The sequence below is a fragment of the Aotus nancymaae genome, unplaced genomic scaffold (assembly GCF_030222135.1).
Source record: "Aotus nancymaae isolate 86718 unplaced genomic scaffold, 86718_ANA_hifiasm-v0.15.2.pri h1tg000004l, whole genome shotgun sequence".
Taxonomy (NCBI): Eukaryota; Metazoa; Chordata; class Mammalia; order Primates; family Aotidae; genus Aotus; species Aotus nancymaae.
Window position 1 is genome coordinate 65,626,094 of NW_026988415.1, and position 13,656 is coordinate 65,639,749.

The 13,656-nt window shown below is 45.6% G+C and overlaps 1 protein-coding gene and 1 pseudogene across 1 annotated transcript; one reads left to right on the plus strand and one right to left on the minus strand.

Moving 5' to 3' along the window:
* Positions 1-789: 789 nt before the first annotated feature.
* On the minus strand, positions 790-1,110 carry LOC105719606 (large ribosomal subunit protein eL36-like). Its single transcript, XM_064360406.1, has one exon. The coding sequence runs from the start codon at positions 1,108-1,110 to the stop codon at positions 793-795; it is 318 nt and encodes a 105-aa protein (XP_064216476.1). The 3' UTR covers positions 790-792.
* A 2,891-nt stretch (positions 1,111-4,001) lies between these two features.
* LOC105719582 (solute carrier family 52, riboflavin transporter, member 3-like) lies at positions 4,002-7,915 on the plus strand (annotated as a pseudogene).
* Positions 7,916-13,656: the final 5,741 nt, after the last annotated feature.

The following is a 13,656-nucleotide window of genomic DNA, read 5'->3' on the forward strand; positions in this document are numbered from 1 at the left end:
AGATTTAAAGTTATTTTACTTTAGTGCATGAATGGTACAATATTTTGTTGAATACTTAATGCACTCATATGTTTCAAGAATCAAAACACAGAATGAGTATTTGGTGCACAGTCTTTCTCCACCTCTCTGTCCAGTCACTCATTTTCCCTTTCTGGAAGCAGACAATGTGATTAGTCACCTGTGTATCTTCCTACAAACATATTAGCAAATGCATACATATATATGTTTTTATACATTCACTCTTTATACCTTTTTCAGAAAAATGATAGAAGACTGTAAATGTTTCCCCAATTTGTACATGTGTGTTCAATTAACAGTATGTCTTTTTACATATTTTAACTGTTATTTTAGGTTCAGGGGTACATGTGCTGGTTTGCTATATAGGTAAACTACCGACTCAGAGGCTTAGTGTACAAACTATTTCATCACCTGGGTACTAAACATAGTACCCAACAGGTTTTTTTTTTCCTGAACCTCTTTCTCCTCATTTCTACAATGGTAGAAAGCACTGTGGCAGAAAGTTTATACACCAGCAGTGTATAAACATTCCCTCTTCTCTGTAACCTCAGCAGCATGTTATTTTTTTTTTTTTCAGTGTGGCATAGGAACTATTTAATCATTAAAGTCATTTCCAGTATGGGGCCTCCTTGCCTGCTGCCCCAGGAAGGGTGGGCCAGGGCTTGGGCACCAAACAGATGCTTGAAGGACCTCCCCTACCCCAGGACAGCAGCAGCAGAGCCAGGGCTTGGATGCAGCTGTTTTTTATTTCAGGGAGACAGCAGGGGAGGGGGCTCAGTCTTTCTTGGCAGCAGCTTTCCTCATGGCAGCCAGGACATTGCTCAGCTCCTCCCGCTTCCTCTTGGCCCGGATGTGTGTCCCCACCCTTTTCTTGATGAACTTGAGGGCCCGTTTGTCCTTGGAGACCTTCAGCAACTCCATGGCGTGCCGCTCGTACGGGGCAAAGCCACACACCTCCCGAATCATGTCCCGCACGAACTTGGTGTGTTTGGTCAGACGCCTGCGGCGACGGCTGTGCCTGGACTTGCTCACGTTCTTGGTTACCTTGTGGCCCTTGTTGAGGCTCACGGCCATAGGATACCAAAGAGCCATGGCTGCTACTCTCCAATGGTGACCGTGGCGGAAGGGCTGGCGCCGTGCTGAACTCTGGGATATCTCGCATCTGTTTTTTGTCTTTTTAATAATAGCCATTCAAAGTGGTGTGAGATGGTACCACATTGTTGTGGTTTTGAATTGCATTTCTTTAATGGTTAGTGATATTGAGCATTTTTTCATATTATTCTTGGCCATATGTATGTCTTCTTTTGAATGTCCTTTGCTTGTTTTTTGCTTGAATGTTTCAATTCCTTGTAGATTCTGAAAATTAGACCTTTGTCAGATGTATAATTTACAAGTATTTTCTCCCATTCTATAGGCTGCATGTTGACTCTGTTGATAGTTTCTTTCACTGTGCAGAGCTCTAGAGTTTAATTAAGTCCAATTTGTCAATTTTTGCTTTGGTTGCAATTGCTTTTGACATTTCCATCATGAAATCTTTGCCAGTTTCTATGTTCAGAATGGTATTTCCCAGGTTATATTACAGGGGTTTTATAGTTTTGAGTATTATATTTAGGTCCTTAATTCATCTTGAGTTGATTTTTGTATATGGTGTAAGAAAGGCATCCAGCTTCAATCTTCTGCATTGATAAGGTTGGCTGTGTCCCCTCCCATAATCCCATCTTGAATTGAAATCTCCATGTGTGAAGGGAGGGACCTGTAATCCCCACGTATCAAGGGAGAGAGGTGATTGGATCATGGGGAAAGTTTCCCCCATGCTGTTTTCATGATACTTAGTGAGTTCTCATGAGATCTGATGTGTTAAATTCAGGTCTGGAATCTCTTTGTTAACTTTCTTCTCGATCATCTGTCTAATACTGTCAGTAAGGTGTTGAGGTCTCCCACTATTATTGTGTGTAAATCTAGGTCTCTTTGTAGGTCTCTAAGAATTTGCTTTATAAATCTGGGTGCACCTGCATTGGGTGCTAACAGATTTAGGATATTTAGGTCTTCTTGTTGGATTGAACCCTTCACCATTATGCAATGCCCTTGTCTTTTTTATCTTTGTTGCTTTAAAGTCTGTTTTGTCTGATATTAGGATTGCAACCCCTGCTCTTTTTTCTGTTTTCCATTTGCTTGATAGATTTATCTCCATTCCTCTATCTTTGGACCTATCTATGGGTGTCTTTCCATGTGAAATGGGTTTCATGAAGACAGCATACTATTGAATTTTGTTTCTTTATCCAATTTGCCACTCTATGACTTTTAACTGAGACACTTAGCTCATTTACATTTAAGGTTAGTATTGATATGTGTGAATTTGATATTGTCATTGTGTCACTAGCTGGTTATTATGCATACTTGTTTGTGTGGTTGCTACACTAGTCTATGTACTTAAGTGTGATTTTGTAGTGGCTGGTACTGGTCTTTCCTTTCCATATTTAGTATTTCTTTCAGGAGCTCTTGTAAGGGAGGCCTGGTGGTAGGTAACAAATTGCCTCCAAATTTGCTTCTCTGTAAAGGATCTTATTTCTCCTTTGCTTATGAAGTTTAGTGTGGCCAGATATGAAATTATTGGTTGAAAATTCTTCTCTTCAAAAATGTTGAATATAGACCCCCAATACCTTCTGGCTTGTACGGTTTCTGCTGAGAGGTCCACTGTTAGTCATGGGTTTCTCCTGTTAGGTGACCTGTCCTCTTTCTCTAGCTGCCTTTAACATTTTTTCTTTCATTTCAACTTTGAGGATGATTATGTGTCTTGGAGACAGTCTTCTTATGAAGAATTTTGTGAGGGTTCTCTGCATTTCCTGAATTTGAATGTTGGCCTCTCTAGCTAGACTGAGGAAGTTCTCATAAATGATATTCTGAAATGTTTTCCAAGTTGTTCCCTTTCTCCCCATCTTTTTCTGAGACATCAATGAGTTACAGATTTGTTCTTTTTACATAATCCTACAATTCTCAGGGGCTTTGCTCATTCATTTTTATTCCTTTATCTTTATCTTTGTCTATCATATTTCAGAAAGCCAGGGTTCAAGTTCTGAAATTCTTTTCAGCTTGGTCTATTCTGCTGTTAATACTTGCAATTGCATTATAAAATTCTTGCAGTGTCTTTTTCAGTTCTATCAGGTCAGCTACATTATTTCTATGTTGGCAATTTTGTCTGTCAGTTCCTGCATCATTTTATTGTGATTCTTAGCTTCCTTGGATTGGGTATCAATGTTTTCCTGAAGCTCACTGTTCTTCATTCCTATCCATATTCTGAATTCTATTTCTGTCATTTCAGCCATCTCAGCCTGGTTAAAAGCCCTTGCTAGAGAATTACTGTGGTTGTTTGAAGGAAAGAATGCACTCTGGCTTTTTGAGTTGCCAGAGTTCTTGTGCTGTTTCTTTTTCATTTGTGTGGGTTAATGTTCCTTCAATCTGTGAAGTTTCTGTCCTTTGGATAGATTGTTTTGATTTTTTTCTTCTTTGATGTCCTTGGAGATTTGATAAAGATATAAGGTGGGTTTCATTGACTGGCTTCAATACTAGTTCTCTCCTGGGTCTTGGAGGAACCCCCTCCAATTGCTGTCTCTGTGACCATGTTTCTTTTCTTGAGAGCTCTGGTCCACAGAGCTCCCTCAGGCTGGGGATAAAGTTGGCCAAATTATGTCCTTGCCAGGTTGCCCCTAATCTGCCATTTATGTGCTTCCTGGGGAAACATATGGTTATCTCCACCCACAGAGTTCAGGTGGATGTGGAACTGCTGGGTTGGAAACTCTAGTGGGTGTGGCCCATCTGGCTATGGGAATGGGTGGGGGTGGGATTGCCAGTCTTGTTGTTTAGGGGTTTCCAGGGCAATAGGAGGCTATGCCCCTAGGCACATTCAGGCGGATGTAAAACAGTTGGACTGGAAGCTCCAGCAGGTGTTGCCCACCTAGCTATTAGTGATGGGGGTGAGTAGGTTGATGCATCCTACCACTGGGACAACAGGAGGCTACACTCTTCAGCTGAGTTCACAGAGAAGTGGGGCTATTGGATCAAAAGCTTTATCAAGTGTTGCCCACCTGGCTACCAGTGGTGAGGGCAGGTGGAGACTCATTCTTTATCATCCAAGTGTTTCTTGGAACATCAGGAAGCTGTGCCTCTAGTCAAGCTCACCCAGAAGCAAGGCCACTGGGATAGAAGCTGTAGGTGTTGCCTGCCTGGATACCAGTGGTAGGGGCAAGTGGGCTCCCATGCTGTGCTGTCTGACTGTTTCCTGTGACAACAGGAAGCTGCACCCTCCAGCTGAGTTTACTACAAAAGCGTGCCTACCGTTCTGGAAGCTCTAGAAGGTTTTGCCCACCTGGCCACCAGTGGCAGGAACAGGTGGGGGTCTCAGGCTCTGCCATCCAAGTGTTTCCCATTACAAGAAGCTGAACTCTCCAGCTGGGTTTATGCAAAAGCAAGGCTGCTAAGCCAGAGGCTCTAACAGGTGTCACCCCGATGGCTACTAGTGGCAGGTGTGGGTTGGGTCATTTGCTCTGCCATTGGGGTGTTTCCTGTGACAACAGGAAAGTGTTCCCTCCAGCTGAGTTCACATAAAATTAGGACCACTGGGTTGGAGGCTCTAGCAGTTGTTGTCCACATGGCTACCAATGGCAGGGGAGGGTGAGGTCTCATGCTGTGCCATTGGGGTATTTCCTGCGACCACAGGAGCTATGCCCTCCAGCTAAGTTCACGCAAACGCAACACTGTTGGGACAGAAGCTTTAGCAAGTGTTGCCCAGCTCCTACCAGTGGCAGGGTGGGTGGGGGTCTCATGCTCTGCCATTAGGGTGTTGCCTGTGAAAACAGAAAGCTGTAACCTCCAGCCTAGTTCACACAAAAGTGGGACCAGTGAACTGGAGGCTCCAGCAAGCATTGCCCAGCTGGATACCAGTGGCAGAGATGGGAGAGGTGGCCAGATGAGTTTAGGCCAAAGCAGGACTGCTGGGCTAAAAGCTGGTGCTGAGCCCTGGCCAGCAAGCAGTGGTGGAGCAACATGACACTGCACCTGTGACCTCTATTTGGAGAGGTGGCAGCACTGCTGGTCTTCTCCAGGGCCCAGGGCTTGTGGAAGTCCCACTGGACTCAGGAGTTGCCCCTACAAAATGTCCAGGTGTCTCTCTGCCTCGGTCTAGAAGCATGGTGGGGGTTGCGGGGAGGGCCAGGGTGGTTCTCCCATTCCAGTCTTACACAGGTGCCTGTGGACAGCGTGAATCCCCCTGGAGGCTCTCATTCATTCACCCTTTCCTGTGTTGAAGAGGTTCTCCTGGCTCTGTGCTGAGCCCAGACAGGCTGATGCCCAGCTTTGCTTCTCTCTGTTCTCTGTTTCTCTGATGCCCTGATGGATCCCGCTTTGGTTTCTGAGATAATAGGCCTGCAGGGTCTATTTTCAGTAGCCCTTTCATTTTCTCTCTGTGTGAGTGGTGAACATAAGCTCCTTCTAGTCCATAGTATTAGCCCTGCCACCCCAAATGTTTTCATTAGTAAAGAAACATTATTTATGCTTCAGCTAGTTAAAATTTAATCAACCTTAGTTTATTTTAAGATTCAATTTATATATTTTAGGACTCTCCTGTTCAATGGCTAAATTATTTTTAGGTTAAAAAATCTCTCAATTCATATTCTCTGAGTCTTTTAGAGAAATAGTCCCAAACTAAGGCTAAATCCAATTTCTTTGTCTAGGTGGTTTCTATAGCCCAGCAGGAGAGATGAGCCTTCATCTACATATAATACCCCTCTCTCCCTGCTTTTAACAATAAGTTTACAGATAAATGGCTCTGAAGGCTTAAAAAACAGCATTGGGGTATAGAAGTACCCACAGTAGCATTTTGTGATACCTGGTTGACAACTCTACCCTAATCCCATCATGACTCTGGGACTCTTCCAGAAAGGACCCACTAGTCCCAAATACTTTCCAATCCATTTTGGACTGCCTCCCTACCAAACACTCTATACATATACATAAGTTATTACTTACCCAGAAAGAATGTTTAGTTTACCCAGAAGATGAAATAGACAAGAATATTCTTCCATGAACTTAGAAATTATATGTTTCCATGAGTGTAGGGGAAGATGGAACTCTACAACTTAAGTACGTTTTGTAGCCATTTATTTTATAACCTCAGTTAAGCCAGCAGTTTTTTTGAAGTTATTTTATTACTTAATGTATTAGTCTTCATATGCAAAATATGCTAAAATCAGACATGCACAGCCCAATATTTACAGTAAATCAATTATTTAAAAGTAGTTACAGTCTCAAGAGCCTACAAAAAAATGACCACAATTCATTAGATACAGTTGTCTTTAAGAGCACATTTACATTATCATGAAGTGAAACAAACTGATATGTGAAAATTGATGATGAATTCAGAAGATAAAATAATGCTGTCAAGTAAGTAAAATCCCAGTCAGAGGCCTCTGGCCCAGGGCAGATACCGCCACAGCCTTCCTGATGCACCTGCTGGTCTGCATCTTTGGAATGGGCTCCTGGGTGACCATCAATGGGCTCTGGGTAGAGCTGCCCCTGCTGGTGATGGAGCTGCCCAAGGGCTAGTACCTGCCCTCCTACCTCACAGTGGTCATCCAGCTGGCCAACATTGGGCCCCTCCTGGTCACCCTGCTCCATCACTTCCGGCCCAGCTGGCTTTACAAAGTGCCCATCATCTTTACCCTGCTGGGCATGGGAACTGTCACCTGCATCATCTTTGCCTTCCTCTGGAATATGACCTCCTGGGTGCTGGACAGCCACCACAGCATCGCCTTCTTGGTCTTCACCTTTTTCCTGGCCCTGATGGACTGCGCCTCTTCGGTCACCTTCCTCCCGTTCATGAGCCAGCTGCCCACCTAATATCTGACTTCCTTCTTTGTGGGTAAAAGACTCAGCGGCCTCTTGTCTGCCCTGGTGGCTCTTGCCCAGGGCTCAGGTCTCACTACCTGCGTCAATGTCACTGAGATGTCAGACAGCATACCAAGCCCTGTGCCCACAGGGGAGACTGACATCGCACAGGGAGTTCCCAGAGCTTTGCAGTCTGCCCTCCCCAGAACAGCAGCACCCCTATCCCACCTGGGGAGCCGCTACCTCCCCACCCACTTCTCACCCCTGGTCTTCTTCCTCCTACTGTCCTTCATGATGGCCTGCTGCCTCGTGGCGATCTTTGTCCTCCAGCGTCAACCCTGGTGCTGGGAGGCCTCCATGGAAGACCTCCTCAATGACCAGGTCACCCTCCACTCGATCCGGCCGCAAGAAGAGAATGACTTGGTCCCTTCAGGCACGGTGGATGGCAGCCAGGGCCAGAGGCATCTAGATGAGAAAGCAGCCACCTGCTGCCCGGCCCACCTGACCTTCATCTATACCCTGGTGGTCTTTGTCCACGCGCTCACCAACGTCGTGCTGCCCTCTGTGCAAACCTACTCCTGCCTGTCCTATGGGCCGGTTGCCTACCACCTGGCCACCATCCTCAGCATTGTGGCCAACACTCTTGCCTCCTTGCTCTCCATGTTCCTGCCTAACAGGTCTCTGCTGTTCCTGGGGGTCCTCTCCGTGCTCAAGACCTGCTTTGGGGGCTACAACATGGCCATGGTGGTGATGAGCCCCTGCCCCCCTCCTGCAGGGCCACTGGGGTGGGGAAGTCCTCATCGTGGCCTCATGGGTGCTGTTCAGAGGCTGCCTTAGCTACTTAAAGGTGATGCTGGGCGTGATCCAGCGCAACCGCAGCCACAGCGCTCTGTTGTGGCGCGGGGCGGCGGTGCAGCTGGGCTCGCTGCTGCTCGGAGCGCTGCTCACGTTCCCTCTGGTAAACAGGCTGCGGCTCTTCTCTCCCGCTGACTTCCGCAACCTGCACTGCCCCGCCTAGGCAGGCCACCAACCCCTCCCCCATCGCCAACAGCCGGAAACGGGTCCAAAGAGGCAAGGTCACAGAACAAGCGGCAGGAGCAGAGAGGCAGAGCCTGAGTACTTGAACCAAGAACGCAAGTGCCCACTAGGGACTGTGAGGAAGGTCACAGGCCTCCCATGGAACCTGGAAATGTAAGGCACAGCTCTACGCCTAACTCTGTATCACAGTACCTGTGACTATCAGTTCAGATCTCCTTTGCTTTGACTCTCAAGAGAGGACTGATTTGCAGCAGCATTTAGCTGGACACAGGCCCAAGGGTGTTAGAAGAGAAACAGCTGGGAGGGCAAAGCTGTCCCTTCAGGCTGTGTGACCTTGCGGAAGTCACTTGGCTTCTCTGTGCCTGTTTCCTCATCCATGCAATGTGGATTACAGTAAGTACCAACTACCTCACAGGCATGGCACGGAGACAAAAGGAAGCAGCAGCCAGCATAAAGCAAGCCCTCCTGGGCCATCTGCTGCTGATGTGACAGTCCATGGTAGTAACAAGAGTGGCAGTCAACACAACCTAGACGTGGCCAGAAGGGTTGATACAGGCCCCTGCCCTCTCTCCTTTGCCCCTCAATCTCACAGAGGGGCTTCTACAAGACAGGTGGCTAACGGTAGAATCTTGAGCATCTTGGCTTACAGATTCCCAGCATGAGGGACATGGTACCCCACACACTTCTTCCTGTCATCCTTCCTGGCCCATGAAGCCCTGCTTGTTGGAGAGTAATTACCCTCCCAGAGGCAGGGAGAGATGATTTGCTGGTGGGGCCAGGGAAGGCCCACCCCTGGGCCTCTGAAAATGAACTCCCCCACCAGGCTGGGGACTAGACACACAGAACCCTGGAAGTATTCTCTCAAATGGAGTGGACAGAGGTGATTGTTATTTTGCTTTAGTTCTTTTTTAAAATAAACACATTTCCTGCTTAAAAAAAAAATATATATATATATATATATATATATCCCAGTCATGGCTGCATTCTCAGTGAGAGCCCCCACTAAATTTGTTTTCTAAAAAATATAAAGACATATATTTAAACCTTTTCCCAAACTACATTTACATTGCTGATGATTGTCAATAATACAGAGTAAAACCTCATTATAAAATGGTTTTTAGAGAAGTGGAGCAAGATGGCAGAATACAAGGCTCCACCAATCATCCCCACTACAAGCACACCATCTTAGCAACTATCTACAATAAAAAAAAAAAAAAAAAAAAACCTTTATAAGAACCAAAAATTAGGTGCACATTTGTAGTACCTGATTTTAACTTCATATCACTGAAAGAGGCACTGAGAAGATAGAAAAAACAGTTCCAAGTCACCGATGACACCCCCTCTTACCTCCTGTGGCAGCGTGGTATAGAGAGCATCTTCTCTGGGCACTAGGGAGAGAGAACACAGTAATTGTGAGGCTTTGACCTCAGTGCTGTCCTGTTAGAGCAGAAAGAAAAACCTGATCAAACTCAGCTTATGCCTGCCCTTGGAGGGAGAATGTAAACGAGCCCTAGCCTGAAGAGAATCACCAATCCCAGTGGTTGGAATGTGAGCTCCTACAAAAGTCACCACTGAGGCTACTGCACCCTAAGTCTCAAAGTAAATTTGAAAAGTAGCCAATGCCATAAAAAATGCAACTCCTAGGCAAGTCCTAGTGCTGAACTAGGCCCAGAGACTGTGATTTGAGTGGGAGGACATGTGACATACTGAAACACCAGCTAGGGAAGCCAAGGGAATGCTGGCATCACCCTTCCCCTAACTTCAGACTGCACAGCTCACAGGTCCAAAAGAGACCCCTTCTTTCTTCTTGAGGAGAAGACATGGAAGAGTGAGGAGGACTTTGTCTTACATCTTGGATACCAGCACAGCCACAGCAGGATAGGGCACCAGACAGAGTCCTAATGCCCCCATTACAAGGCTTAGCTTCCAGGCAACATCTCTAGACACACCTTTTGCCAGAAGGGAACCTGCTGCCTCGAATGAAAAACCCAGTTGTGTCAGCATTCATCATCTGCTAACTGAAGAGCCCTTGGGCCCTGAATAACCAGCAGCAATACCCAGGTACTACATCAAGGGCCTTGGGTGAGCCTCTGAGGCTTGCTGGCTTCATGTGAGACTCAGTACATTACTAGCTATGGTAGTTATGAGGCAAAACTTCTGCCTGAGAAAAGCAGAGGAAAAAGTAAATTGGACTTTCCTGACACATTAGGTACCAGCACAGCCACACTGGGGCAGAGCACCAAGCAAGTTCCTGGGGTCTCTGATTCCAGGTTGTGACTCTTGGATGGCATTTCTGAACCTGCCCAGAGCCAGAAAGGAGCCCACTACCTTCAAGGGTGAGTCCCAGGCCAGGCAGCATTCAGAACAAACTGACTTAAAAGCCCATGGGCCTTAGAGGAACATTAGCTGGTAGTCTGCCAGTACTCCTCATGGCCTGGGATGGCAGTGGCTACAAGGTGAGGCTACTCTGCCTTTGGAAAGAGGAGGGAAGAGTGGAAAAAACCATCCTGTTGTTTGAGTGTCAGCTTAGCCACAATACAAGTTGAACAAAACATTAAGAAGATCATTCATCATGATCAAGTGAGATTTATCTCTGGGATGCAAAAATGATTCAAGAAATGCAAGTCAATACACATGATAGATCTTAGCAACAAAATGAAGAATGAAAACTATATGGTTATTTCAATTGATGCTGAAAAAGCATTTGATAAAATTCAACATCCCTTCAGGATAAAAACCATCAGAAAACTGAGTATAGAAGGAACATACCTCAACATAATAAAAGCCATATATGACAGACCCATAGCTAGTATCATACTAAATGGAGAAAAACGTAAGGCCCTTCCTCTAAGATCTGGAACAGGATAAGGATGCCCACTTTCACTACTGTTATTCACCATAGTACTGGAAGTACTTGCTAGAGCAATCAGACAAGAGAAAGAAATACAGGGCATCCAAATTGGAAAGGAAGAATTCAAATTATCCTTGTTTGTAGATGATATAATCCTATATTTGGAAAAATCTAAAGAGTCCATCAAAAAACCATCAGAACTGACAAATTCAGTAAAGTTGCAGAATACAAAGTCAACATACAAAAATCAGTAGCATTTCTATATACCAACAATAAACAATGTGAATAAAAAATAAAGGCTAGGCACCGTGGCTCATGCCTGTAATCCCAGCACTTTGGGAGGCCGAGGCAAGTGGATCATGAGGTCAGGAGTTCGAGACCAGCCTGACCAACATGGTGAAACCTCATCTTTACTAAAAATACAAAAATTAGCTGGGCGTGGTGGCACATGCCTGTAATCCCAGCTACCCAGGAGGCTGAGGCAGGAGAATTGCCTGAACCTGGGAGGCGGAGGTTGCAGTGAGCCAAGATCGTGCCACTGCACTCCAGCCTGGGCCACAAAGCAAGACTCCATCTCAAAAAATAAAAATAAATAAATAAATAAGTAATCCTATTTAAAATTGCCACAAATAAATTTAAATACCTAAAAATTAACTTAAGAAGGTGTATTAGTTCATTTCCACACTGCTGATAAAGACATACCCAAGATTGGAAAATTTGCAAAAGAAACAGGTTTAATGAACTTAGAGTTCTACGTGGCTGGGGAGGCCTCATAATCATGGTGGAAGGCAAGAAGGAGCAAGTCATGTCTTACAGTATGGTAGCAGCCAAAGAGAGAACTTGTGCAGGGGAACTCGTCTTTATAAAACCATCAGATCTCCTGAGACTTATTCACTACTGTGAAAACAGCACAGGAAAAACCCACCCCCATGATTCGATTACCTCCCACTGGGTCCCACATGCCACATGTGGGAATTGTGGCAGTTACAATTCAAGACGAAGGGACAGAGCCAAACCATATCATTCCGCCCCTGGCCCCTCCCAAATCTCATGTTCTCACATTTCAAAGCCAATCATGCCTTTCTAACAGTCCCCCAAAGTCTTAACTCATTTCAGCATTAACTCAAAAGTCCACAGTCGAAAGTTTCATCTAAGACAAGGCAAGTCCCTTCCACCTATGAGCCTGTAAAATCAAAAGCAAGCTACTTACTTCCTAGATACAATGGGTATACAGGCATTGGGGAAATACAGCCATTACAAATGGGAGAAATTGGCCAAAACAAAGGGGCTACAGGACCCATTGCAAGTCCAAAATTCAGTGGGGCAGTCAAATCTTAAAGCTCTAAAATGATCTCCTTTGACTCTATGTCTCACATCCAGGTCACACTGATACAAGAGGTGGGTTCCCATGGTCTTGGGTAGCTCCAGCCCTGTGGCTTTGCAGGGTATAGCCTCCCTCCCAGCTGCCTTCACAGTCTGACAGTGAGTGCCTGAGGCTTTTCCAGGCACACAATGCAAGCTGTCAGTAGATCTACCATTCTGGGGTCTGGCAGACAGTGACCCTCTTCTCACAGCTCCACTAGGTGGTGCCCCAGGAGGGACTCTTTGTGAGAAATCCGACCCCATATTTCCCTTCCACATTGCTCTAGTAGAGGTTCTGCAAGAGCACTCCACCCCTGCAGCAAACTTCTGCTTGGGCATCCAAACATTTCCATACATCCTCTGAGATCTAGGCAGAGGTTCCCAAACCTCAATTCTTGACTTCTATGCTCTTGCAGGCTCAACACCATGTGGAAGCTGCCAAGGCTTGAGGCTTGAACCTCTAAAGCCATGGCCCAAGCTCTACATTGACCCCTTTCAGCCATGGCTGGAGTGGCTGGGATGCAGAGCACCAAGTCCCTAGGGGTGAACACAGCACAGGGAACCTGAACCCAGCCCATGAAATCACTTTTTCCTCCTAGGACTCTGGGCCTGTAATGGGAGGGCCTGCCCTGAAGACTTCTGACATGCCCTGGATACATTTTCCCCATTGTCTTGGGGATTGACATTCAGCTCCTTGTTACTTATGCAAATTTCTGCAGTGGGCTTGAATTTGTCATCAGAAAATGAGATTTTCTCTTCTATGGCATTGTAAGGCTGCAAATTTTCCAAACTTTTATCCTCTGCTTCCCTTATAAAACAGAATGCTTTTAATAGCACCCAAGTCACCTCTTGAATACTTTGCTGCTTAGAAATTTCTTCCTCCAGATAGCCTAAATCATCTCTCTCAAGCTCAAAGTTCCACAAATCTCTAGGGCAGGGGCAAAATTCCACCTGTCTCTTTGCTAAAACATAACACGAGTCACCTCTGCTCCAATTCCCAACAAGTTCCTCACTTCCATCTGAGACCACCTCAGCCTGGACTTTCTTGTCCATACTGCTATCAGCATTTTGGGCAAAGCCATTCAACAACTCCCTAGGGAGTTTCAAACTTTCCTGTCTTCTTCTGAGCCCTCCAAACTGTTCCACCCTCTGCTTGTTATATAGTTCCAAAATCGCTTTCACATTTTTGGGTATCTTTTCAGCAGCACCCCATTTCTGGTACCAATTTACTGTATTAGTCCATTTTCATACTGCCGATAAAGACATACCCAAGACTGGGCAATTTACAAAAGAAAGAGATTTAATTAGACTCAGTTCCACATGGCTGGGGAGACCTCACAATCATGGCAGAAGGCAAGGAGGAGCAAGTCACGTCTTACATGAATGGCAGCATGAAAAAAGAGGGACCTTATGCAGAAAAATTCTCGATTTTTAAAACCATCAGATCTCATGAGACTCATTCACTATCACAAGAACAGTGCAGGAAAGACCTGCCCCCATAATTCAAT